The 27,167-nt window shown below is 55.3% G+C and overlaps 1 protein-coding gene and 1 long non-coding RNA gene across 4 annotated transcripts; one reads left to right on the forward strand and one right to left on the reverse strand.

Moving 5' to 3' along the window:
* Positions 1-1,104: 1,104 nt before the first annotated feature.
* USF2 (upstream transcription factor 2, c-fos interacting) lies at positions 1,105-20,764 on the reverse strand. The gene is made up of 10 exons (XM_038382597.2): positions 20,162-20,764; positions 13,856-13,902; positions 13,433-13,548; positions 13,077-13,196; positions 10,184-10,337; positions 8,948-9,035; positions 8,083-8,141; positions 6,487-6,581; positions 3,429-3,557; positions 1,105-2,956 (listed from the first exon to the last, which is right to left on the reverse strand). The coding sequence occupies exons 1-10, from the start codon at positions 20,212-20,214 to the stop codon at positions 2,867-2,869; spliced, it is 951 nt and encodes a 316-aa protein (XP_038238525.1). The 5' UTR covers positions 20,215-20,764; the 3' UTR covers positions 1,105-2,866.
* Positions 20,362-23,240, forward strand: LOC119847677. 3 transcript variants are annotated; one of them, XR_006276863.1, is made up of 2 exons: positions 20,362-20,424; positions 22,044-23,240. It is a non-coding gene; the product is annotated as an uncharacterized LOC119847677 (long non-coding RNA). The 3 variants fall into 3 exon arrangements; XR_006276862.1 differs by lacking the exon at positions 20,362-20,424 and adding an exon at positions 20,496-20,623; XR_005290151.2 differs by lacking the exon at positions 20,362-20,424 and adding an exon at positions 20,824-20,955.
* The last annotated feature ends 3,927 nt before the right edge of the window (positions 23,241-27,167 follow it).

Here is a 27,167-nt window from a genome sequence, read left to right on the forward strand (position 1 = left end):
CTAGAAACAAAATGCGTCCAAACGACCGAAGCGAGACGTCCCCATCGACCCGCTCGGAAGCATCTTTTCATTTCCGCTTGGTGAAAATTTCAGATTTTGACTTTTTTGGCCCAATTCCAGATGGGAAAAAATGTTCAAAATCTAAACCCCGGTCTTGGGATGGAAAGCGCATTTCCAGGCAGGCTCGCGGGGCTCTCTCTCCCTCACCCTTGTGACAGGACCTGGTGCCCATCTCTGAGCTAAGGGAGCCGGGCCCAGAAGCTGCAGCTCTGAAAGGGAACCCGTGAATCCTGCACTCTCTGCCAACAGCCGGTCAGCCCCCTTGCAAACTGTCCTGAGCAAGCTCACTGGGGAGGGAGAAAAATCTTAGCAAGGGAGAAGTGGGTGATGATCAGGCGCCTCCCAGTGTGCGTTGAGCGAACTCTCCACAGCTCCAGATCAGAAGGGGACGGGGTTGAGATCTGGGGGACCCCCGCTTGCCCAGCCAGCACAGAGGGGGGATGCACCAGGGAGTTCCTAGAGGTCTCTGCTCCTCCCAACATATCTCCTAGGGAGAGCTCAACAAGGCAGGGGAGGTGGGGGCTGCGCAGCAGAGCAGGGACAATCCAGCAGGGGTCCCTCAGGTACCCGAGACACCACATCCGGGGGGGGGGGGGGCGCAGAGGGACATACCAAGTGCAAGTGTCACACCCACCAGCAGGGGGTGGCAGTCTGCCCCCCTACACACACGTCCTGAGCCTTTCCATACCTCACAGCCAGTGGCAACACACAAACCCCAACAACCCTCAACAGAGGCAGGTCCGAGTCCTCCTGGGGGGGAGAGGGGGACACTGGTGCGCACCCAGATCTGAGAGCCATTTTCTCCAGCCGGGGGTGTGCACCCCAACCCCTCCATCCTTCTGCCTGCGCACTGTCCCCCCTCCATACAATTCCACCCCTCCAGCGATACCCCATCGCTCTGCAGACCCCCCCTCCAGCCAGACACCGCCATCCTTCTGCACATCTTCCCCCCCACCCATCTCAGATCTGGGGTCACCCAGCTCAACCCCCATCCCTTCCCCTCCCCCACACCGTAAAACCACAAGGAAATCACCTGATACAATATTATGTCTGTGCAGTTTTTTCCTCTTTTATATATAAACAGAATTAATTTCCTACTTTCCAACATTCAAACTCTGCAATTCAACTCAATCCACGTTTTTTTCCCTTCCTTTTCTTTTCCTTAAATCTGATTTGCCTTTTTTTCTTTCCTTGATTCATTCATTCTTACGTTCCGTGGGGACCAGGACAAAAAGGGTACACAATATTTCCAACTCCAGCGGAAAGTCTTGCTTCTCTTTTTTTTTTTTTTTTTTTTTGCCAGTATATAAAAAAAAACCCCAAAGCTAAAAGCTCGCTATTATAAATTTTTTTTTGTTGGGTTTTGCGAATTTTTGGTTTTTTTAGAGCCATGCTTATTTAAAAAACAAACAACCAACCCAAAAAGCCAAAAAAATATCGTGCTTCGAGAAGAGAAATAAAGCCAAATTGAAGATTGCGAGAAAAGGGAATTGAAGAGATCTCCCGATTCTGAGCCAAAGATAGTGAAATCGACCGCTGAATTTATAATTTTTTTTAAAAAAATTATATATAGGTATATATCTGCCAAAAACCCTCCACAGAAAACAAGCATTTAGTCGACCTTGGTAAATATTAAACTTTCCGGGTTCAAGTTATGATACAGGTGACGTACCTCTATACAAATGCATTTGGAACTAAAAAATAAAATACAGATTAATTACAAAAAAAATAAAAATAAAAGAGGGACCTCCCTCTGTTCAAAACATAATTACAAGAGAAAGAGGGATGAAGAACAGATCAGATGAATGGACACATGGGACAGCCACAGTTTTAGGAAGAGAACGGGCTAGCAATGTTGCGTGTCTCTACTTTTTTCCGGCTGCCTGACATGAGATGCCGTGAGGGGTTTTTTGGAAAGCTCCCCCCCACCCCCCCCGGAAGTCAGACCTCTTGGAAAAGGTAGCTGTGATTTGACAGGCAGGGGGAAAAAAAAAAATAAAATAAAATAAGAGCTACAAACTCGCTAGCCACCTTTGGAAGGTCTGGTGGCCACAAGGGTATTAACTGAATTGCTCAGCTGGTGAGACACGAGTGGATTCGAGCTAATCAGAGCCACGCCAGCTGGCTAGAACTTGCCAAACTGGGCTAGTGATTTGGGATGGCCCCATTCCTGCCCCCCCCACCCCCCAAGTTGCTACATTTTCAAAGGGGTGTGATTTTTCAGAGGTTTGTTGCCTGCAGAGGAAAAATACCACCCCCCCGGGTGTCCAAAACGGGAGGCGGGGGGGGGGGGGAGGGCAGTAACAGAACCCCACCCCCAATGCTTTGGCCATGTAGCTACCTGCCTTGAGAGACATGGGCAGCTGGAGCCACATGGCGGCAGCCGAGCGAGACACACACCGCGGCTTGAACGGAAGGATTGGACGGGGAAGGGCCACTGTGACGCTACAACTTTAAGCCAGAAGGGGGAGGATTTGAACCCATAGCTGGGCTGGGGGAGGGAAATGGATGTCCCAGGGCTGCTATCCTGTGTTAAAAACCTACTATAAAAAACGCAGTTTGTTTGCTTTAATCTTAATATTTCCTATGGGGGGGGAGGGGGCCGGTGGGGCTCAGAGGAGGGGGGCACAGCAAAACAGGGGCCTGCCGTGCAGCTGCCACCTCAGCGCCCCCCCGGGTCGAGTTTGGCCGCGCGGTGTTAACACGGGGAGCTCTCTTTGCACCAGACAGAGGGCAGAAGGGAGGGAAGGAGGTGGGGGAAGGGCGGCGATCCGGTGCCGAGGAGGACGAGGTGGTGAAGAAGCGGTTACTGCCCCGGGGTGTCGCCCACGGTTTCGATGCCGTGCTGCTGAAGCTGCGCTCGGAGGAGGGCGTTCTCGTTCTTCAGCTCCTCGATCTGGGCCAGAGAGAGAGGGAAATGAACGAGTGCGACCTCGGAGCTGGGCAGGGCTGCCCCAATGCATTAACACACCCCAGGACTTCTCCTCGGCCTCAGAGATGTGAACTCTCGTTTCCTGGCCAAACTCCCATCACGCTGACTTGAAAACTTTCTGCTCCAGCTTCCACTGGCTTTGACATTCTCCCTGACCGTGGCACAAACTGCTATGTGGTGCGATGTGTGGCTGTCCCCCAGCTGCCTCACCCCAGAGGTGGCTGCATCTCAGCGCCAGGCGATCCAGCCTGTGCGGTGTTATGTGTGGCTGTTCCCCACTCCAGAAGCAGCTGCACAATCGCTGTGTTAACAGCACGGTGGGACACTTTGGCATGGAAAGGTACATGTGGGGGAACGGACAGGGGTGTGTGGGGGGGGAAGAATATAAGGGGATGGACAGACAGACGGGGGAGGGAGGGGGCATTGCCCCGGCTACCTGTTGCCGTAGCAGCTCGTTGTCCATCTGTAGCCGCTCGGCCTCCTTGAAGGTCTCCTGCATGCGCTGGTTGGTCTGGCGCAGCTCCCGGATGTAGTCGCAGGCCTTGGACAGGATGCCCCCTTTGCTCTGCATGGACGGGCAGGGGAATCCTTCAGCGCAAAATGCACTGGGACCCCCCGCCCCAGTCACTGAACCCCCAACCCACCACCCCAGTTGTGCCCCCCCAATCCCTCAGCTCACCCCCAAAACCCACCACCTGCCCCAGGGTCCCTGGAAATCCCACCAGGACGCCAGAGCACCCTCCAACAACACCCCCCCCCCACGCCCAATCACCCGCATAATCACCCCAGTCCTGCCCCCTTGAATTCCCCCCCACAACCTCAGAACACTTCCCCACTGAATTCCCCCCTCCCACTCGCCCCCCAGGACCTCTTCCACTGAATCCCCCTCCACCAAACCCACCTCCCTGGAACCCCCCCGTTGTGCCCCCCTGGAACTTCCCCCTCACCTCCAATCACCCTCCACATCTTTGGAACACCTCCCCACTGCCCCCCCCCCCCAAGATCTCCAGGACCTCACCACCACCATGAAATCCCTCCCACCATATGTCCCTCCCCACCAATCTCCCCCCAGTACACATCAGCCTCCCTGCCAAAGGGGACCCGCCATCCCCTGGCCAAGAGCAGCAACAAAGCCAGAAAGCTCTGGGGGTCTCCAGGAACGACCCACACTGGGATTTTTATCTGCTTTCTCCCCACTCCACTGCCTCCCGCCTTCAAAACACATCAGCAGGTTCTGGCCAGGAGACTCGGGGCTCTGCGAATCCTGGGTTTGTTATTGGAGGGTCCTGTCAGGCCCCAGTGTCTCACTATAAGGTCTTGTGGGAGCGCTGGGCAAGTATGTTATTGAAGGGTCTCCTGGTGATCACTCCATTTCCACTTGTTATTGTAGGGCCTCTTGGAAGCAGGGGGGGCGCCAAATGCACCGGTTTGTTATTGTAGGGTCTCTCACATGCCCCAGGGCCCCTTGGCAGAGAGATGGATTTGCTGAGCGGATTGCTGATACTGTCCACAGTGAGTTTTCCCAGGATCTCCACCCGGGCACCAGTACAGCTGGGAAAGGGCAGGCTGCAATCCTTCATCCCGCCCTCCGCACTCCTGGGAGACCCTACAAAAACAAAATCAGTGCACAGCCTTGGCCCTGCGCCACAACAGCGAGTGTGGCATCCTCCAAGAGACATAGAACCATAGAATATCAGGGTTGGAAGGGACCTCAGGAGGTCATCTAGTCCCATCCCCTGCTCAAAGCAGGACCAACCCCAATTAATCATCCCAGCCAGGGCTTTGTCAAGCTGGGCCTTAAAAACCTTTAAGGAAGGAGATTCCACCACCTCCCTATGGAAACCATTTCAGTGCTTCACCACCCTCCTAGTGAAATAGTGTTTCCTAATATCCAACCTAGACCTCCCCCACTGCAACTTGAGACCATTACTCCCTGTTCTGTCATCTGCCACCACAGAGAACAGCCGAGCTCCATCCTCTGTGGAACCCCCCCCCCCCCTCAAGGAGTTGAAGGCTGCTATCAAATCCCCCCACTCTTCTCTTTTTCAGACTAAACAATCCCAGTTCCCTCAGCCTCTCCTCAGAAGTCATGTACTCCAGCTCCCTAATAATTTTTGTTGCCCTCCACTGGACTCTTTCCAATTTTTCCGCATCCTTCTTGTAGAGTGGGGCCCAAATCTGGACACAGTACTCCAGATGAGGCCTGACCAATGCTGAATAGAGGGGAATGATCACGTCCCTCGATCTGCTGGCAATGCCCCTACTGCCCAAAATGCCGTTAGCCTTCTTGGCAACAAGTGCACACTGCTGACTCATATCCAGCTTCTCGTCCACTGTAACCCCTAGGTCCTTTTCTGCAGAACTGCTGCCGAGCCATTCGGTCCCTAGTCTGTAGCGGTGCATGGGATTCTTCCATCCTAAGTGCAGGACTCTGCACTTCTCCTTATTGAGCCTCATCAGATTTCTTTTGGCCCAATCCTCTAATTTGTCTAGGTCCCCCTGTATCCTATCCCTACCCTCCAGCGTATCTACCTCTCCTCCCAGTTTAGTGTCATCTACAACTTTGCTAAGGGTGCAATCCATGCCATCCTCCAGAACATCATTGAAGATACTGAACAAACCCGGCCGCAGGACCGACCCTTGGGGCACTCCACTTGTTACCGGCTGCCAACTAGAAATGGAGCCATTGATCACTACCTGTTGAGCCCGACAATCTAGCCAGCTTTCTATGCACTTTATAATCCATTCATCCAGCCCATACTTCTTTAACTTGCTGGCAAGAATACTGTGGGAGACCGTATCAAAAGCTTTGCTAAAGTCAAGGAACAACACGTCCACTGCTTTCCCCTCATCCACAGAGCCAGTCATCTCCTCAGAAGGCAATTAGGTTACTCAGACATGACTTGCCCTTGGTGAATCCATGCAGACTATTCCTGATCACTTTCCTCTCCTCAAAGTGCTTCAAAATTGATTCCTTGAGGACCTGCTCCATGATTTTTCCAGGGACTGAGGTGAGGCTGACTGGCCTGTAGTTCCCCGGATCCTCCTCCTTCCCTTTTTTAAAGGTGGGAATTACATTAGCCTTTTGCCAGTCGTCCTACACAACAACAAACCCAGTGTTTTTGGAGACCCAGCGCTTTCAGGAGACCCTACAATAGCAAACCACGCACAGAGCCCTGACCCCAAGACCCTACAATAATCCGAGCACCCACCAAGCCACCCCACACCACCACCAAGCCAGGGCGTGGAAACCCCCAAGGGTTCCGAGTCCCCCCTACAATAAGCAAGCCAGTAAGCAGACATAAAACATCACCTCCTCACTTCCTCATGGCCTGATGGGAGCTGCCCCATGAAGTCTGTTCCTGGTGGGTGTGTTCAGTATGTGCCTCTCCCTCAACACAGGGAGCTTCCCGCTCCAGTCTCAGCTGCCCCCTCCCTCAAATATCATCCCCCATGCTGTACCCTCCCAGCCCGGCCCAGCCCCTGCCCCTCACCGCGCCCGTCTTGCTGTTGTCAGTGTTGCAGTCTGGAATGATTTTCGATAGCTGGACAATCCAGTTGTTAATTTTGTCCCGCCTCCTCCTCTCCACTGGGGGGGGGGGGGGGGTGAAGAGAAAAACACATGGTTAACGCACAGCGCCCCCACCTGGAGCCTCGGCCCAGTCACAGGGCAGGTTGCCGCAGGACTGGAGCTGATCGGAAAATGTGAGGGGGGCCAGAAAATGTTCATGAAAATGAAAAAATAAAAATTGAGTTTTTGGCCAAAATTCTGAAAAGATGCTTAGGGCCTTCTGGGAGTTGTAGTCGGACGCATCCTGCTCCAAACCACCCTACAGACCCATCTCCCTGGCTGAACTACGTCTCCCATGATGCACCACGGTCTGCCCTCTTGGTCAGAAGATGTATCATAGTAGTTGCGTGGCCGTGGTGCATCATGGGAGATGTAGTATTACCAGAATACCAGACAGATCAACTCTGAGAAAAATGCATGAGGCACCACAGTGCATCATGGGAGATGTAGTTTGACCAAAGAGCTCAATTTAGAGGCCAGCAGGCATGAGGCCATGTGGTGGAATTTTAGTACAACTGGTAGAAAAAAAAAAGACAACCGGATACTTCCTTTCTGAACAAACCCAAAACATTTTGTGAAATCGTACTGATTTGAACAAAGTTTTGTTTAAAAAATTTTAGAAAACAAAAATCTTTCCGATGGAAGAGTATAAACGGTTCCTTTTGAGTTTTTTTATATTTAAAAAAATGTTTAAAAACAGAAAACGGTCCATACTGACCCCCAAAAATGGCAGTTTAAAAATGTGTATGGCAAAAACCATGAATGTTTTGGCTTTTTGGCCAGACTGGGGATGAATATGTTCACGTCTCAACATATTTTGCTGGATGGAAAGTCGGTTTTCAGACCAGCTCTACATTTCAGAATCTAGATATTCAATATTTCAGCCAAACCATGGCAGTTTCAGACTCTCAGCAATCTGTCGTGGAAAAAAATCAAAATTTTCCACAGGAAGAAAATTTTCGCTGTAAGTTCTGTTGTGCCGAAAACTATCCCATTCCAATAGAAAACATTTTGCTGGCCCCAGTCGTGACTGTTCAGACTTGGATCCCCCTGTTAGATACAGGTTGAGTGCACCCCTCTAAGAGCCTTTCAGAACCCTGATATCCCAGCCCGGAGATGATCTGCGCAGAGAGAATTTTCCCCTTGTTTTCTTCTCCATCCGCACACACTAGTCAGTTTCATGTTCCCTCTCATCATTTGCACTTCCAGAATGGATGGAGATTCCCAGACCCACGTGTGCTGCCCGGGACAGGCTGCACTGGGTATTAAAAGCAGCTGGCCAGAGATCTCAGGGCCCTGTGGAGGGCCAGGAGATTATACTAAAAAGAAGAGACATTTCTTACACTTGGCTGAGGGGGTGGATAGCTGGGGGGGGGGGGGGCAACGGAGGCCTGGCCAGATACAATCTGCCTATCAAAGATCTCAAGGGCACAAAGGGCTGTGTTTGGGACGGGGAAGCCCCAAGATAAGTGGGGTGAAACGGGGCATGAGACCAGGGAGATCTCAGCCCGCCACCCACCTTCGTTGTGCTGGGCTCGCCGCCTCTCATCGCGGGGTGTCCGCGTCCCATCCATCTTCCTAGGGGTAGCACACAGAGAGAGGAGGGAGTTACAAGAGGGACAAAAAAAAAAAAAAAAAAAAAAAAATCTGAACTGACACCAAACCCCCATGCGGAGTCCAGGCCGTCCTGAGCTACTGATCTTTCGCTCTCCCTCCTCACACTCACTCTGGGTGTGCAGATCCAGACCCAGCAGGGGGTAGGAGGCGCACGCACGCGCACACACACACACTCCAGTTCCATCCAGCAGGGGGCAGCGGTCTCTCTCTTTCTCAATGTCTAGACTCCTTTCCAAGCCCTCCCCCCCTTCCTGAGAGCCCGCCTCCAGTCGCATGCTCAATCCTAGGACCTAAGCCCCCCTGGTCACAGGCTGGCTCCTCTGCAGGGGTTTCTAATCCCCTGCAAGGCGGACGCCCTGTAGGGGTGATGCCAGGCCCAGGCGGGTTTGCCTGTGGCTGGCTGGCTCCTGGCGAAGTGCTGCTCAGCGTAGCTGGTGGAGAGGGGAAGGATCTGCTGGGCACACCTAGGCAGCAGGTGCTGGTACAGGGCTGCACGCAGCGAGGAGCCCGGAAACCCCGGAGGCTTGGGGGAGGTGGTTAGAGCAGGAGCTGGGGGAGGGGGGAAGCTGGACAGGATAAGGGCCAAGAGAGGTGGACAGGACAAGGAGGGGAGCTGGGAGATCCCCCAGCGATCCACTACCCCTCCCCCAGCAAGCAGATCCCAGCCCCATGGGGGACCCCTCCCCACATAGCTGAAGCTGGGCAAGTTGCAGGCAGATGGGAGATTTTTGGGGCCACCCCCCACCCCAACTTCACAGGCTACATACGGGGAGTACGGGTGCGTGCGAGGAGCGATGGTGCGTTGCGTCCCTGTCTGCAACACATCTTGGGGGGTCATCATCACATAGAACTGGCCTGTCGGGAGAGACAGAGGGAGAGGTGAGACGGATTCAGAACTGGACTCCTGGAAATGAGGACCCCTGGGTTCTATCCGCAGCACTGGGAGGGAACTGGGATCTGGTGGGTTAGAGTCGGGGGTGGGGGGGGGGGTCTGGGAGCCAGGACTCCTGGGTTCCATTCTGAACGACTCCGCCTACGTTCGATCTGAACAGTTCAGCTTGAGCTGCCCTCCAGGTTACAGAAGGGGAAGGTTGGCGCCGCAGGCAGGTTAGATGCCTCGGGGTCTCGTTATCAGACCCCAGAAACGGCCGTAACGAGGGGGCAATTAACAGCCTGATGATGACGCTATTCTGCTGGGATGCTGGTCATTTAAACAAGGAAGGGGGGAAAATCAATCAGGAACAGCCACTGGTGCCCAAATTTCAATCCCGGAGATTCACTAGATCTGCGTCAGGCTGAGGAGGATTTAAAGGGGAAGAGGAAGCCATTGGGGCGTGAGCCTGTTTTGGGGCGGTTCTTTGTGGACCTGGGAATACAGCCCGGAAGTGGTTCTGCCCCATCCCCCACTACAAATACCTGGCGCAATTCATATTCAGGATTTAGGGCAAGACGCTCTAGCCAGGTGCTCAGGATTGGGCTCATGGACTCATGTGACTTTGCAGAACCTCAGTGTTCAGTAAAAGGGGTTTCTGTTCCTCGGGGGCGGGGGGAAAGCTCCAAAGCATTAGTGAGCAAAACTGACACCTGCCTGAGTCTGCCGAGAGCCTGAGCCCGTCGCTGGGAGGGGGGAGCTGCCTCGGGTGCGACTGACGCACCGACACTGCCTGGGTCTCCAGAGAGCCCCCCTCCGTCTCCCAAAATGCTTTCCCACTTCTGCTAATCCTTTCTAGACCTTCCCTTTAAATAAAGCAGGGCTGAGATATTCCAGGTCAGCCAAGCCATCCTCCCAGCATGCTTTGCGGATGATGCTGCGCCAACCGTGAACCAGAGCGGTCAAACCTTCACCGGCGAGGCGTCTTTACCCCCCCCCCCCCCCCGGAAATAGAAACTGCCCAGCTGCAGAGTAGAGAAGTCCTGAGTCTTAGGAGCAAACAGACCCAGCCACCCTTCCTGCCCCCCCTCAAGTCTTCCCAGCCCCGGTGAAACTGGTGGGGTCCTTTCACCTCCAGCCTGTGCCAGTGACTGATCTGTGGTCTGAACTGACACGGCCGTGGCATCCCCCACCGTGGAGGCAGGGAAATACGCGAAGCGGGCCTCCCCACTGACTGCGTCTGCGGCCGGGCTTCCGCCATTGCTGAACGGGTTCTGGATCACAGCCTGAGAAAGAGGAGAAGAGGGCACCTGTTAGAGCGGGTGAGGGGAGCGAGTCAGGACTCCTGGGTTCTATCCCCGGCTCTTGGAGGGGAGCGGGACCAAGCCTGATAGCCTTCCCCACCCTCTGATCAGACCAACGAGCCCATCTAGCCCAGTGTCCTGTCTCCAGCACTGGCCAGAACCAGCTGCTTCCGACAAAGGCACCCCCCAGTGGTCAATGATGGAATGACCTGCCCCTGAGATAGATTTCCTCCTGACCCCACCACCAGCTGGAGATCGCTGCCCTGAAGCCCAGACCTACAGTTCAGTCACCCTCTTCTGCCTCAGTGTGGTCAGTAAGAGGATGGGGAAGATCCAGCCTGCGAGACGTGGGGAAGCCAGGAGGGGCGCTGCGCTGCAGGCTCTCCCCTGGCAGCCAGGGCTGGCCCCAATGCCCCAGCATGGTGCTAGGGGGCGCTGCCCTGCAGGGTGCAAGCTCTCCACTGGCTGTCAGGGCTGGCCCAAAGAACTGAAGCAGAGGGTCTTTTAGAAAGATCTAGATTTCAGGACGTTCAGGTGATAAAGATTCCACCAGGTCCCTTGGAACAGTCATGCAAAGGGTTAATTCTGTCCTGGTTAAAAATCTGCCCCTTATTTCCAACCTAAATTAATCCAGCATCACCCGCCAGCTCCCACTTTGCCTGGCTGAGCTAACCAGCTGTCTGTTCCCCACAATCTCCTCCCCAGGGAGACTCTGACAGACCGGGATCTAGTCCCCTCTGGGCTGTCTCTGGAGAAACTCCACAGATCAAGCTCCTTCAGCAGGTTTTCCAGCCCTCGGATCGTCCCCGTCGCTCTTCCCTGAGCCCTCCCCCAATTTCCTGATGTCCTGTTTGACGCACATCCCCCCAGAGCTGGGCGCAGTCTCCAGCCATGGCATCCCCCATGCTGTATCCAGAGGGGACCCCACTTCCCAGCTCCCACTCGCTCTTCTCCAGCCAGCGGCTTGTTCGCCCTCTTAGCCACAGCAATGCCAGGGAGCTCATGGGCTGTTGGTGCCCCAGGTCTCCTGGATCCTTCCCAGAGCGGCTGCTCTGCAGGGCATAGCCCTGCAGCCTGTGAGCGTGACCCCCACACGTCATTGCTTATGTAGGCCAAGACCCAACTTTTTAAGGCTTTTCAGAAAAGAAAAAAAAAAAAAAAAAAAAGGAAAGAAAAAGTCTGCGGCCATTTTATGGTTAGAGAACAAATAACCAGCATCATCGGACCCCCGAGCTTTTCTCTAGCGTTTGAGCTCTTTAGGTGGAAACGCTTCCTGCACATGGCCAGCACCATTATCGTCATGGCTCAGATGGGGAAACTGAGGCACGGAGCCACACAATTTGGCCACCATTACCTGGCAGACCAAGTTGGGAATGAACCAGCGCTCTACCCAGCAGGCCAGACTGCCTTTTACAGCCTAGTGATGGGACACGCTCCATCCCACCCACGCCAATTAGGTGCAGCAGCAGAGCCTGGGCTCCCTGGGGAAGGGCAGATTAAAAAGGAGAAGCTGGCCACAGAGCTGGGGGGCGTTTGCCCTAGAGGAGAGGCTGCTGGAGACACTATGGAGCGAAGCAGTGACTAGCCCTCCCTTCCCACCCACAGCAGAGGGGCTCCGGCCGGCTGCCCTCTGGCCATCTGCACAGCTGGACCTGAGAAGCAGGGATTAGACCCCAAAAGCTAGTCCAGAAGAGGGTCCTGTGTAAACATTGTTCTGGACTCAAATCGCTTTCACTTCACAACCTCCCGGGGAACTACTCTGCCATTGCCCTGTGCAGATACGTCAGGGGCGAACGGCAGGATTATCATCAGCCCCAGTGCTGGCCCAGAACCCCCCCCGGTGCCAGGCACTGGCCCCTGTCCCAAGCGGCTGACAATCCAGACGGCGGAGCCTACATTCAGCTGCATTAGAAAGGCACGTTGTTTGCTCCTTGGGGCTTGTGCCCCGAGCTGCCTGGTGCAGCCAACAGCCACAGCTGCATGAGACAGCCTGGCCCTGACCCCATCCGAGCAAGTGCATGTTTGCGGAGAACAAAGAGGCCCCCGCAATGTCAGGCTAAAAATAAACCGTGAAGCACTGGAGGGGGTGGGGGCTCTAACCCAAGAGCACCTCCAGCTCCCCGAGACAGGGAAAGTATGGTGGAGACACAGGGACACCTGGGTTCCATTTCCAACTCTGCTGCATCTTTCAGATGGGGACTGAGCTCTCCAGGGCAAGGCTTGTCTCTCGCTGTGTGTCTGGGCAGCGCCTGGCACGACGGGGCCCTGACCCCAGCTGGGGCAGGCCTTGTCTCTTGCTGCATCTGGGCAGCGCCTGGCACATCGGGGCCCTGACCCCAGCTGGGACCCATGGACACTACCATAATACACCTAATACAGCCCACTCTTGCAGTGTGATTTATAATTAACTCCACATGAGCTATCTGCTAAGCCCATTGTTTAGAACTAATCTGAGCTTCCCCAAGGGGGAGGCCACTGGCCTGAGTCTCAGGACTTCAGAGCTCCATCTCTGGCCCTGCTGGGTGACCCCTGGGCAAGTCACTTCACCGTTCCATGCCTCAGTTTCCCCAACCTCTCCAACGGGGCCAGTGATACTGGGCTCCTTTGCAAAGCGATTGGAGACCTATGGAGGAAGAATGCACTAGAGGGGCCAGCTATTGCTCATTCCCCAGTCCCTTTTACTAAGCCCTGGTTAGAAGCCAGGCGCAGCCCGCCCCCCACCTGAGCGACAGCCTGCTGGCCCCCGGTGAAGGCGGCTGTCGAGACCACGCTGACGGCTCCCGTTGCATCCGTCTGTCCATCCAGCTGACTGTCTGTCACCTGGACCACTCTGTATGTCACCTGGGAAGAGAGGGAGACAGGAAAGATCATTTGGGATAGAGAAATGTGAACAGAACCCACAGACAGCACAGGGCCCCTTAGTGCCGTGCTGGGGCATCGGGACCAGCCCTGACCACCAGGGGAGAGCCCCTGCCTCACTTCCTGCAGCACAGCGCCCCCTATTGCCATGCTGGGGCATCGGGGCCTGCGCTGCCTGCCAGGGGAGAGCCCTCACCCCGCCCCCCAGTGTCTCTCACCTGTCCTCCATTGTTCTCTGTGCGGAACTGGTACTGGATATTGTGGTCTGTGAAGGCTGCTTGCTGGACACTAGCAATAGCCACTGCTGTCTGCTCATCGGCGTTCGTGACGTCCCCTGGGAGCCAGGAGAGACCAGTCACTCACACAGGACCCCATCGAGGGAGGGGGAAGGGTTCACACCCCGGCTCTGGGGAGGCAGCATGACCTATGGAGTCAAAGCGGGGCGGGGGAGGCTGGGAGTCAGGACTCCTGGGTTCTATCCCCAGCTCTGGGAGGGGAGTGGGGTCTAATGGCTAGAGCAGGGGGAGGATGTCAGGGTTGCACGAGTCCCACCCCGCTGGTTTAAATGGCCCAAGCAGGAGCTCCAAGTTCCCACCGACGCAACACCTGGACGGCAACAGGGCTTCCTGCCCTCGCCTCACCTTCCTGCAGCTCAACTCCTTCTTCAACTTCTTGTCCTTTCTCGTGGCTGGAAGATAGAAGGAGACAACACCAGCATGAGCCGCTTCAGCCGGTGCTCTACTCCCAGAGCTGGGGATAGAACCCAGGCACCCTGTCTCCCAGCCCCCCTGCTCTAACCACTAGACCCCACTCCCCTTCCAGAGTGGAGGAGAGAACCCAGAAGTCCTGTCTCCCAGCCCCCCAGCTCTAGCCCACCAGACTCCACTCCTCTTTCCCTGCTCTCCAAGACGATGCCAGATGGAGGAGAACCCCCACGTAGCCACTCTTGCTAGAAGAGGCTGTAATTCGGTTTGTGACCGTTTGCCATGTAACATGGATCTCAGCCCCTCAGCAAGCAAAGACCAAGCAGAACTCTGCCCTGGGGGTAACACATACCCGACAACCAATGCCACCAAGCTACCGGATTTCATAGAAACTGAACACCGCCCAGGACCCAGCGGACAATATTTTAACCTCTTTCCCTGCACCCAGTTCACTGCTGGAGAAGACCCTCATTCTCCAAGGACGCAAGGACTACTGGAAAGAGCTATTAATTCCCCCCACATCCTCATCCTTAAATTTTAATCTGCTATAGGATTCACCTGGTCTTCCTGTCCTACACTCTGCAGCATTGCTGTGTGCTGTTGAAGCGCCTCATCCCAGAAGCAGCTGCATTTCTGGCCAGATCAGTTTCGCCTGATCTCTTTTGCCAGCACTTGCTACCATCTCAAGAGAAGCAGAGAGCAGGAAAATGATCTAGTGTTTGAGGAACTAGAATGGGAGCTGGGTTTGAATCCTGGCTCTACCAGACTTCCTGTCCCAGCTGAGATTGGGGGAGACAGAGGGAGAGATGAGACGGACCTAGAACTGAACTCCTGGGTTCTATCCCCAGCACTGGGAAGGGACTGGGGTCTAGTGGGTTAGAGCAGGGCAGGGCTGGAAGCCAGGACTCCTGGGTTCTACTCCCAGCGCTGGGAGAGGAGTGGGGTCTAGTGGTTAGCTGGGGCAGGGATGGTCTCTCACAGGGTGTCTGTGCAGTGATTGACAACAGTGCCTGTTGGTCCTACCATAAACACAAACAAAGGATCCTGAAATCAAACCCAGATATTTCCCAGAAGCTTCTAGCTACAATGCATGCCGTGACTTACTCTCCTCAGCTTTCCTGCAGATGAAGGCTCAGACAGCTGCTTTCCGAAACAGGGTTTCATGCCGGGAGGTATTAGAATGGGTTGAAATCTAATCCTTCCCGCTGGCAGGGAGAGATATTGCCCATGGCCTATCTGGATGCCAGCATGGTATGCAACTGCCCAGAGACACTCCCGCCTGGATGAGCAGGGCACAGGCTGCAGGGAGACTCACACAGCCACTTACACCATCAGTCAATTTCCTTTCCACCCGGTCAGTTTCTTGTGTGCCTGCTAGCCATGTTCGCTGACCATTCCCTTTCCAACACAGGGCCACGATGATCAGATGAAGGCAACAGGTGGGCGCTCGGCGACGCAGCTGCCTGGTGCTACCATGGGCCCACAATTTGTGCACGCTGCACTTAAAGCTTTGTTTTCGTAGGGTCTTTCCTGAATCAGTGACCCAGGGTCCCCCCCCCCAGTAAGTAACAACTACATTTCTTGCCCTGGTAAGCCTGGCAAATGAGGTGCAACTGTCACTCCCTAGCGGCTAGATCAGGCACAGCAGTTTGAGTCAGTTAATTCCTCTACACCACTGGATCTAGTTGTTCCGGTCACTCAGAAGACGTTTACTTTTAGATCCCCCGGTTGTATCCCTGCAGAGGATCGAAGCGGAGGATGGGCGGGGATGGACATTACACACCGATTAACGCCCTTGTGAAATGTATCACGTTATGAAATGCATGCAAAAGGGCCCCGAATGGGACGTGCCTACCACATCTGGGCACCGGCTCTGATCCAGGAACAGACTGGCTCAGGGTATGGCCTCTCGGGTGCCTTAGCTCCCCATCTGGCCCCAGAGCCGGCGGGGGGGCTGGCTGACTCAGTGGGGCTGGAAATGGGACATGAGGCCTTTTCCCTCTAGAGGGCGCTGATGCCAATCCACTTGCAGCTGGTACGGACTGGCTATGGGGGAAGAGAGGAGATGGAAACCGAGGAATGGGATACATACAGAACGTATTTTAAACAATACTAATAATAAATGGGCCAGATTCTGATCTTATGCAGTTCAGGGGGAGTATGAGGCTCAGTGCAGGGGGACTGGGCAATATTCCCTGGCCTGGGCTACCCAGGAGCTCAGACCAGATGATCAAATGGCCCCGCCCGGCCTTGAAATTGACAAAAAGCCATTGTAAAATCAGAGGAGTTATTCTGGAATACATGCCCAATGGGAGCTATTTCACAGACACACAGGACTAGGGGACAGTACAACCCCCCCTCTAATGCCCTCCTGCCAACAAATCCCTTCCCTGAGGGAGTAATGATTGCTCACACAGGCCTCTCTGAGCAGCCTGGACATCCCAGGAACCGCTAAGCACGGCTACGGCTGCCCTGGAGACTTTGTCCCTTAGGAGAGTCCACCAGGCAGACAGGCCTGCTCCTCCAGTCCAGCCGTCCTGGCAGGGCCAGTGAGACATGTCCACCTCTCTCATCCACAGGCGACTTAGTGCAGACCCCCTGGGTGGTCTTTCAGGGTGACTTCGGGGCTAAGGTGCTGGGCTAAGACCCCATGTGCTTGGGTTCTATTCCCAGGCCTGCCACATGTTCCCTTAGACCTCCGTGCCTCAGTTTCCCCCATCGACAGAATGAGGAACACACCTTCCAGGCTTGGAAAGATAAATTTGGGAGTGGCTCAAATACTAGGGACTAAAGGAGAATCAAGTCCCAGAGAGGAGGCTGCCTCCCACCCCCAAAAGTCAATGTGTTGGTAAACCCTGAAATAGTGTTATTTGAAAATGCAATTGCAGTGCCTCACAGGAGTTGTAGTTCAGGAATCACATTCTCCAGGATAGACTGGACTACATCTCCCATCATGCACCACGCTTCCCTCCTTAGATTAGAAACTCTTTGGGCAGGAACTGTCTCTTGCTGCATGTCTAGGCAATGTCTAGCACAACAGAACCGATCTCAGCTGGGGCAGGGCCTGTCTCTTGCTGTGTGTCTGGGCAGAGCCCAGCACAACGGGGCCCTGATCTCAGCTGGGACACGGCCTGCCTCTCGCTGTGTGTCTGGGCAGCGCCCGGCACAACGGGGCCCTGATCTCAGCTGGGACACAGCCTGCCTCTCGCTGTGTGTCTGGGCAGCGCCCGGCACAACGGGGCCCTGATCTCAGCTGGGGCAGGGACTGGCTGCTTCAGTAACCATGAAACTTGACCACTAGCAGGGTTAATTAAAGCTGCCATGGCAGGGAGATCTCCACAGCATCCAGTGTTGCCAGCTGTAGCCGGGAGCGGCTCTGGGACCTATTCACTTCAGTCCCCATGGGCGCAGTTAGTTCCAGCTGCAGTGACCCATCTACTCTGACAATAGCCAGATGGTCAGCACCTCGCACCCGGCAGCACATTGGGGGCATTGGGGCCCGTCCTGACTGTCTGTGGGGCATGCCCCCCGCCCACCCACTGCAGCACAGCACCCTCTGGTGCCATGCTGGCACATGGGGGGTCAGCACCATTCAACGCTAGGTCATTTCACTTCCCAACGTGAAATCTTTTCCCCTAAGGTCTCCAAGACAACCAGACTCCGCAGCACCGAAAGCATTGCGAGACACTCAACGGCTTTAACAAGGCCCAGGCCCCCGCCCGGAGTTCTGGCCTTGCCGGCAATCACAAGGGCAGAGTCGCCCGCTGGGGCGACATGCCGGATGCGCCGCAGCCTCGCCTTTCCACCAAAGGACAATCCAGTCCCATGGAGTCTCCATTCACCTCCCTGGGCCTTGGTTTTTCCATCTGTGAAATGGGGAGGACACCGACTTCCTTTGCAAAGTGCTTTGAGATCACAGCTGGGAAGCGCTAGACGAGAGCTAGGGATTATAACAAGGGCCACACTTTGGGCTACAGCCCAGCTCTCTTCACAGGCGCTGACTCCTTGAGTGCTTAGGTGCTCCAGCATCCCTGGAGAAAAAACAGGGGGTCTCAGAACCCAGAGGGCTGCTGCTCTGGGGGCCCTGGGGCTGGCTGCCAATCAGCTCTTCAGCCCTGGCCCTGCCCCCCTTCCAGCTGTTGAGTGGGGCTGCCCCACCACGGGCTCCTCGCTGCCCCCTCATGGCCTCCAAGGCAGGAGGGGGCAGAAAAGAGCGAAGGTGGGAGGCTCTCAGGGGAGCAGCGGAGGTGGAGACTCAGGCAAGGGAGCAGAGCCAGTGTGGGGCACCCACTCCCACAGGGCCAATAATGTCCCTGGCTCTGGAGAATATTAACCCAAGTTTCCTTCCAGATGCCCATCAACTCCTGGCTCGTCCTGATACTCTTGCTAAGCCTATGGAGGAGGGTAAGGGCTGGAGAATTTTATCAGCTGCCTTATACCGCTAGGAAGGAGGGGGGAGCAGCTGGGGGGGAGCCGCTCTGCCCTTCATCCCCGGAGGAGGTTTCAGCCCTGGACACAGATCACATGCAACACAGGCCCTGTCTCATCCCCCACAGACCCCCTGAAAGTGTGAATGACCTCATCACAGTCTGCCATATACAGGGCCACACCCCTAACTGGTCAGTCTCAGCTCCCCCAGAGTCACCAGGGCCCAATCCCAGCTGGGGGTCAATGGGCCACAGCTCCCCCGGAGTCCATTGAGCTGGCCCAGAGTGTGCACCCCGCCCCCTGCACACTTAGAGCGACACCCTCCCGTCCCTGGGCTGCCCCCAAATGCAGGACACCGATCTGTAGTTCCAGTCTCCCAACTCCCTCCCCTCCATGGGGACCTCTGTCTGCCCCTGTCCCCACCCCCCCCAACTCAGGTGGATCCTAGAATCCTTCCCGCCCCCCTCCCCTCAGCCCACCCCTTTCTCCTCCCCACTTTATCTCTGCTCCCCCCTAACGGCTTCCACCTCACTCCCCTTGACACTGAGGATCACCAGAAGATGCCCCATAACCGCACCCTCTCCCACTTCCAGCACAGCAGCCTCCTCCCCCCTCACTGCTATCTACCCCCCACCTCTTTCTCCTGGACATCAAATACCCATAGGCTTCTGCAGTCACTTTCGGCCACTCCACCGTCTATGGACCCATCCCATCTACATTCGCGCCCCACTCCCTGCCACAGTGCTGACCCTGCCCCAAGTCATCTAGAGCGTGGGGGGGATCCTGGGAACTAATTACTTTGTGGGGTGAACTCCCCCTGCTCAGCTCCCCTGCCATCCCATCCCCACCACGCACAGGTCACAGGACCCTTCTACCTGCTCTGGGCCCCAATGCTAACAAGAGCCCTCCCCCTCCCCCGTCCTCTCCTCTGCCCCCTCCCACCCCACTTCTTCGTTCCTCACACTCCCTGCTCCTGACACTGAGCCACTAAGACCCCAGCAGCCACTTCTGTCTCCCCCTCACCCATGACACCAATTCGCTTAGCTCGCAGACCCCCTGAACTCCCTCCTCCCCCACCAGCTCACTCAGACCCCAGGTGCTCCCCTCTTCCTGTCTCACCCCGGCACCCCAGATCCCAGGCTCTGTCTGCCCCCCTTTCAGTCCTGTCACCAGCTCACCCCAGCCCAGCCCTCACTCCTGTGTCTGCGCCCCCCACACAAATCCACTCAGATCACAGCCCTACCTATCTCCCTCCCATATGGCCCCCCACTCCTGACACCAGCTCACTCTGCCCCCTGGCCCCCTTTGTCTGTCTCCCCCACTCCCCCAACTCCAGGCACAAGCCACACAGACCACTGGACCCCTTCCCCGCCTCCGCCCCTCGGCACACACTCCCCGCCCCTCCCATGTCACAGCCCCCTCACCTATTTGCTTTCCAAACACTCCCTGCCCCCCAGATCACAGCCCCACCCCGCAACTCCCTGCTCCGTCCCTTCCCCTCCCCCCAGGCCACAGCCCCCTCCAACTCTGCCCCCATCGACACTCAAGGCCCCTCCTCTTCTCCTTCTCTCTCCCCCAGCCCGCTGGGCTCCCAGCCCCCCACCCCCTTCCCCCCTTTCTCTCTCTCGCTCTCTCTCTGCCTCGTCCTCCATTTTGTTCTCCCCCTCTCCGCGCCGCTGCTACTGCAGGAGGATCATGGCTGGCTCCCTCCCCTCCCCTCCCCCACCCTGCCCCTCCGCAGGCCCAGCGAGGGGGTGGGGAGGAATCGGGCCCCCCAGAAGAGGGGTGGGGAATTTCCTCCCTTCTTCCCCTTACCTGGGAGCAGCGGAGGCGGTGGCTGTGTCCAGGCCGGGATCCAGCATGTCCATGGGGGGAGAGGGGGGAGGGGGGAGGGGAAGGGGGGAAGGAGAGGGGTGGGGAGGCCCCTCAGCACCAGGCCGGGGCGGGGGGGAGGGAAGGAGAAGAGGGAGAGGAAGGGGGGCGGGTGAGTTTAAATCTCACGCCGGATGGAGGCAGAGGGGACGCGGAGGAGACACGGGAGCCGAGGCGCTGATCACGGGGACAAACACTCGGGTCATGTGAGGAGGAGAGCGAGAGCGATCCTCTCCCCCCCTCCCCTTCCCCCTCTTCCCCTCCCTTCTTCCCCAGCTGGGAGCCCGGGACACGTGAGGGGGGAGCCGGCGGAGCCGCCGATCGAGCGCGGCCTGGACCCCGGGGAAGCGTCGCGGGCGGCGGCGGCAGCAGCGGATGGAACGTTGCAACAATCCGGGGAGGAGGGTGGGGGAGGGGATAGAACGTTGCGACGATCGCGGGGGGGGGAGGGAAGGAGAGCGAGGGGGGAGGGGTGGAACGTTGCGAGCGGATAGAACCTTGGGGAGCCCCCCGGGCCGAACGCTACGAGCGGCCGCCAGGGAGGGGGGGGGCGGAAGGAAGTTCAGGGAACCCCCCCCCCCCGCCGCTCTCCCCACCAGATGGAACGTTGCAACTGTCTCGAGGGAGGGGACAGAACGTTGCGGCGGGCGGGATGGAACGTGGCCAGCCCAGCGCGAGATCGGAAACGGATGGATCGTGGCCGGGGAGCCCCGGATCGAGGGATGCCGGTGGCCGGGGTGGGGCGGGTGAACGGTTGGGAAGCCCCTGATGGAACGTGGCGGCAATGTGCGCGGTGGGGGGAGGGGCGGAAGGGGGGCTGGGGACGTTGGGAAGTCGCCGGAGGTGGGGGGGAGGGGCACGTCGGGAACCCCGTTGGGACAGTCGAGGCGGTGGCGGGAATGGAGCATTGCGACGATCCGGGGGGCGGGGGTGGGGTGGCGGAAGGAACGTTGGGGCTGGAATATTGCCCCGATCGAACGTTACAATCAGCTAGGGAGGAAGAAGGAGACAGAAGGTTGCGACGATCTGTGGCAGAAGCGGGGGGGGGGGGCGACGTTGGGAGCCCCCAATGCAACGCTGTGACGGACTGGTGGTGTCGGGGGGTGGAACCTTGCAACATGGTGGCGGCGGGAGAGACCCACGCGTGATCCGGGGCTCAGAACCTGCCCCCTCCCCCCACCTGCGCGATCTCTCAAGCGGGCCGGCAGCTGCTGCTGGGAGAGTGCCCCCCCCCGGCCCCCGAAACAGGATGAGGAAGGGATCTGCGTGTTTCACCGGGCTTTGACCCCGCTCCTGCATGCAGCACCCAGGCCCTGCGCCTGTCCCGATGCACTTGGCAGAGCGGCTGTCCCCTGGTTGTCAGAGCTGAGCCTGGGGAGCGCTGTGCTGCAGGGAGTGGAGTGGGGGTGCTCTCCCACGGCAGTCAGTCGCCCTAATGCATCAGCGCTAGGGGGCGCTTTGCTGCAACGGGTGGGAGCTCCCCTGGCAGTCAGGGCTGGCCCTGGTGCCCCAGTGTGGTGTGGGAGTGTTGTGAATCCACGCTTTGGGATACCTTTTTATCTTAGCTCTACCTCTCCAGCTAAACTTCTGCATGAATTACTCCATCCTACTTCTCCAAAGCCTCCTAGATCAAGCTGTCCTCCCTTCCTGTCCTAAACAGCCGTGTCTCTTTCGCTTTGCTGAACGAGCACCCTATTACAGATTTACCCACGAGAGCTCCCAGCTATGTTTCCAAGCAAACCACCCAGCTCAAATTGTTTGATTTTTCCAGGACATATCTCTAAACCAGCTCCCAACTGATTCTCGTTCCCATCCTGTTTTTCAGATCCCTTTGGAAACAAAGAAGATGATCTAACAACTTACATGGCTGCAAACCACAGCATAACAAGAACCAGTGGCTGGACATTAGAGCCAGACAAATTCCAGCTGGAAATAAGATGCTGGTTTTTCTCCCTGAGAGGGATTAACCATTGAAACAAAATGCCTGGGGAAGTGTTGGTTACTCTTCTCCATGGCTTCCAGTCAAGACTGGATGCCTTTTGAGATGTTACTGGACTCAGGGCAGGGGGACCAGGGTGAACTCACTGGTCTGGGTTACAAAGGAGGTCAGACTAAATGATGTAATGGTCCCTTCTGCCGTTGGACTGGCTGAAGTTGAATTTTGAAAATGCAGGTGATTTACAATTTTCGTGGCTGCATCATCAAAACATTTCCTGAATTTATCCTGCCTCCTCTGAGGTGGGGAAATACTAGTCCACTTTTATAGGTGGGGAAACGGAGGCAAAAAGAGAGGGTCACACAGGGAGTCGTAGAGCCAGGAATTGAACCCACAGCTCCTGAGACCCACTCCTGCCACCAGGCCAACTTGCCCCAGTGACCCCTTGTGATCGTGCTCAGCTGAGAGGCCAATGATTGAAGAGGCTGAGACTGATGACATGTCTCATCCCAGGTCAGGCATGAGGCAGCTACAGGGGAAGATGGCCATGTGACTGGGACTTAGGTGTTTTGGGTTTGATTCCCAGCTCTGCTAGAAACTTTGGCAAGTCACCTCATTTATGCCTTAGTTTCCCCTTCTCTAAAATGAGAATAATTTTGCCTTTGTCTAGATGGATTGTAAGTTCTTTGGAGATGGGCTCTTACTGTGTGTCTGCGCAGTGCCTGGCACAACATGGCCATGATCTCAGCTGGGGCAGGGCTTGTCTCTCGCTGTGTCTGGGCAGCACCTGGAACAACAGGGTCCTGATCCCAGCTGGGGCAAGGCCAGTCTCTGTCTGGGAAGCACCTGGTACAACAGAATCCTGACTTGGGTTTCCAGCAATATATAAACAGTAACAGTTTTGTCCTATGCTGGTCCTGTGTTAAAGATGCTGTCCTGAGCTCTTAACCCCAGTACTTCTGATCAACTAGTATATTTCCCTGTTTGCAATATGTGGTTTTGATACTTTCCGACCGCCACTACATTTGCTCATTTAAAAGAAAACGGACGAAATAAAATATCTCTGTGGAGCAATTGTTTCCTGTTTGCCCAGGGTGATAAGCGTGGCTATTTATACTTGATGTGCTGCAGTGTGGTGATCACTGTGATAAATGTGCTTTTCAACAACTCTGCCAGGTCCGGGGCTGAGGGCAGGGGGTTACGGCACTGGGGATCTGGGTCTCAGCCCTTTAGGAGGTCAGACTATCATGGCCCTTTGAACTGAGGGATCAGTGGCACAGTTCCCTCTGCAGAGGGTGCTCTGAGGATCAGCATGGAGTGGGGTGTATCCCCGCCTACCTACCCAGGAGTTAACTGCAGAACAGTGGGCCAGTCTAGCACCATGCCCTGCTTTCCCATACATCAGATCAGAGCCATGGGCCCATCGAGCCCGGTTCCTGCCTGCCTGGATCAGAACAATGAGTCCCTCGAGCCTGTGTCCCAGCTCCCTGCTGCATCAGATCAGACCGATGGGCCCATCTGCCCTGGTATCTTCCCTGCCAACCTGGATCGGACCAACAGTTCAGCTTATACACCATGCTCCTGTGCCAGGGATCCATTTTTAAGGGGAGCTCTGGGGGCACTCACCGACTCAAAAAGCCCAAACAGTGCCACTCTGTCACAGCCTTGCCATCGTAACCACTGGAGCTCCCTCTGCTGCCAAGAGAACCCAGCAGCCCCCAATTTTGTCCACTAGATACTAGCCTTGTGGGGCTAGAACCAAGGAATCCTGGCTCCAAGCCCCGCTACTCAAACCACTAGACCCTCATAGCCACACAAGTCCTGATCACAGGCTCGAGCCCCATTGCACAGTGCTGCATAACCACCCAAAAGGCAGTCCCTGCCCACAAAAGCTTCCAATCCAGGACAACCGCTGGCGACGGATGCGAGCAATGGGCCTGACGAGCAGTGGTCTCAGCTGCCCACACATGGCAAGGTTTTTGAAGGCATCCTGGCAAAGGAGGACAGTGGGGATGGATGCCGGTGTGGACCCTCCCCTCCTCACGGAGCTGTCAAGCCATCTGCTCTCCTCCAGCCCTGGCATTAGAGGTTTTTCGTTAAGCTGTCTAAATCCCTCTGTATTCGCTTGTTTGTGCTGGGTTTGTGGCATTAGCTGGGGGTGGAATTGCCTCCTGCCTCAGCTTGTGTGACTGGCCCCTGAGCATCAGTGACCCAAACAGCCTCGGAGGGAAGGCAAAAGCTAAAGTACACGCTGAGGCGGCGAGAACCCAGGAATCTTGGGTCTCGGTAACATCGTCTTGCTGCACTAACCCCCTACACTCTGCTCCCCTCCCACAGCTCGGAAGAGAACCCAGGAGTCCTGACTCCCAACCCTCGGCCAGATCCTACTCCCCTCCCAGAGCTGGAATTGAACCCAGGCGTCCTGACCTGCAGCCTCCCGTGCTCTAATCACTAGTCCCTAGTCTCCTCCCGTAGTGGGGCCTGGCTTCCGAGCCTAGTCTTGCTATTGCAGTTGAAAGAAAAAATATATTTGTTTTGAAAAAAAAAATCTCGCTTTTTCTACATTTTGCCACTAGGTGGTGAGACAGCTGAGTGTAAAAAATAAAAGCGGCCCAGTGAGTTGGCCTGGGGTCAGGACAGAGAGGGGTGTTTCTAGAGAGAGCTGTTTTGGGGAGACTAGGGCAGGGCCCGGAGGAGATCGATGTTCCATTCAGTCACCTAGAGAGCAAGGCTGGCCTGGGCCTAAATTAGAGCTGTAGCTCAGGAAAGCTTATGCTCTAATAAATTTGTTAGTCTCTAAGGTGCCTCAAGTACTCCTTTTCTTTTTGACTCAGAAGGGCTGAGTTCAAGTCATGCCTGTGCCACAGAATCCTTGTGTTGCCCTCAGCAAGCCACTGCATCACTCTGTGCCTCAGTTTCCCATCTTTAACATGGGACACAGAATGACACTGGTTGTGCAGCACCCAGCACAATGGGGCCCTGATCCCTGCTGGCGCAGGGACTGTCTTTTGCTGTGTCTGGGCAGCACCCGGCACAAGGGGGTCTCAGGTCTTTGTATCTTTAATACAAAAATATTCCTTGGAATTATTTTCTTTGCTTAAATAGAAGGAACAAAATGATTCAAAATGGGAAAAATGCAACAGAAATTGTAGAAGTGAGAATAAAAAATCACAATGGATCAAAAGGTTTAATGGAGACTTACTTGCCTGAGTACCACGTGGGGCCTTAAAAAGCCACCCAGTTCTCTGTTCTGTGTTCACACTGAAAAAGCTCACGGCGTTTTTGTAAGCACTGGGGTAAGCTTTGCTCTGCAGCTGTGACATAGCAGCCATGTCCCACCCCAGAGGCAGCTGCATTCCTACACAATACTGGGTGACTGAGCCCTGCGTGCCAGTGATGTGAAGCTGTTAAATACCAGTTGGGCCCACCTGAGCAGTGACGGCATTTCTGCATTGGCTGAATCAGCCCTGTGCAGCTGCTAAATGGCTGTTCCTGACCAGAGACGGCTGCATGTGTCCAGTGCAAGGCAATAACTATGAAGAAACCAAACTGACAGCTGAACTTTCTGTCTGTGTGCTTAGATCACTGGACTCTGAATGCTAAGCATGCGAGTGAATGCAAGCTTGCACACAAAGCCGATCTGACGTGTTCCACCCAGCAGAGGGCATTGGTGTACACACACACACACACACACACGTTTGGAGAGATGCTGCTGATAAATGGATCCAAGGATCCAGTGTGTAGCCCTACCTGGGCTCACACCTGTCTCTCACAGAGACCCGAGGATCTGTCTATCCGTTACACTGTGGCACCACTTGCAGAACTTGTCGCTCCAATAAAGTCTGATTAAGTGAACTGAAATGGACATATTTCATCCAGCTGAGAGCAGTGCCTCCCCAACAGAGCAGGCCTCATCCAGGGACACACATGCAGGGACACACACACACAGAACGGAGCTCCAGCCGGGATGGGGACACACACATATTCCATCCTGCTCGAATGCAAAGCCCTGTAGATGGACAGGAGCACTTTTCTCTTTGAGAAGTGTGGTCGCCACTTTTCACACGAGGAAAATTCTGAGCACCAGGCATTTCTCGGAGCAATCACAGCCCTACTAAAACAAAAGCTCCTTTCCCCCGCCCCTTGAACTGAATCCATCCAGCTATGACAAGATGGGTGAGGTAATATATTTTACTGGACCAACTTCTGCTGGGGAGAGAGGCAAGCTTTCAAGCTTACACAGAGCTCTTTGGGTTATTTTACTTCTTTATTTGCTGCTGGTGCGACCGGTGCTGAAATCCTGTGTCCAGTTCTGGTGTCCACAGTTCATGAAGGATGTTGGTAAATTGCAGAGGGAACAGAGAAGAGCCACAAGAATGATTAAAGGGTTAGAAAACCTGCCTCATAGTGAGAGATTCCAGGAGCTCAAGCTTGGTTGTTTAGCTTAACAAAGAAAAGGTTAAGGGGTGACTTAATCCTAGTCTATAAGTACCTACATGGCAGACAAAATATTTAATAGTGGGCTCTTTGATCGATTATCACAGGAAGGTCTAACAAGCTTCAGTGGCTGGAAGTTGAAGTTAAACAAACTCAGACTGGAAATAGAGTGTAATTTTGAACCATGAGAGTAATCAGAACAGTTTACCCACAGTGGCAATATTTAAATCCAGATTGGTTGGTTTTCCAACAGCTCTCCTCTAGGGGCAGTTTTGGGGCAGTTCTCCGGCCTGGGCGATCCAGGAGGTCAGATGAGATGATCACAATGGTCCCTTCTGGCCTTAAGAGTCTATGAATTGATCTAAACTGAGCTGAAGGAAACAGACTGTCAGACCACATTTAAGTTGCCTCTAAAAGGCTGGTGGAGTTGGTGGCTGTGACTGAATGAGCTTTGGCCCAGGACTTCCCAAAATCTTGTGTGACATTCCCATCCTACATTAGCGATCAGCCAATTGTCACTATAAGGTCTCCCATGGCTACAAAAAGCTAAACGTACTTGACCTTGTACTCAGAATT

This window comes from Dermochelys coriacea, chromosome 24 (assembly GCF_009764565.3).
Source record: "Dermochelys coriacea isolate rDerCor1 chromosome 24, rDerCor1.pri.v4, whole genome shotgun sequence".
Lineage (NCBI taxonomy): Eukaryota > Metazoa > Chordata > Testudines > Dermochelyidae > Dermochelys > Dermochelys coriacea.

Bases quoted from the DNA above. Each gene is read 5' to 3' on its own strand.
- USF2 (XM_038382597.2), bottom strand. From the start codon at position 20,214: ATGGACATGCTGGATCCCGGCCTGGACACAGCCACCGCCTCCGCTGCT. The intron at 13,549-13,855 runs GTGAGGCGAGGG...CCTGGCTCCCAG, and splicing joins AGGAGTTGAGCTGCAGGAAG to GGGACGTCACGAACGCCGAT. The intron at 9,036-10,183 runs GTGAAAGGACCC...CTCTCCCGACAG, and splicing joins GTCACTGGCACAGGCTGGAG to GCCAGTTCTATGTGATGATG.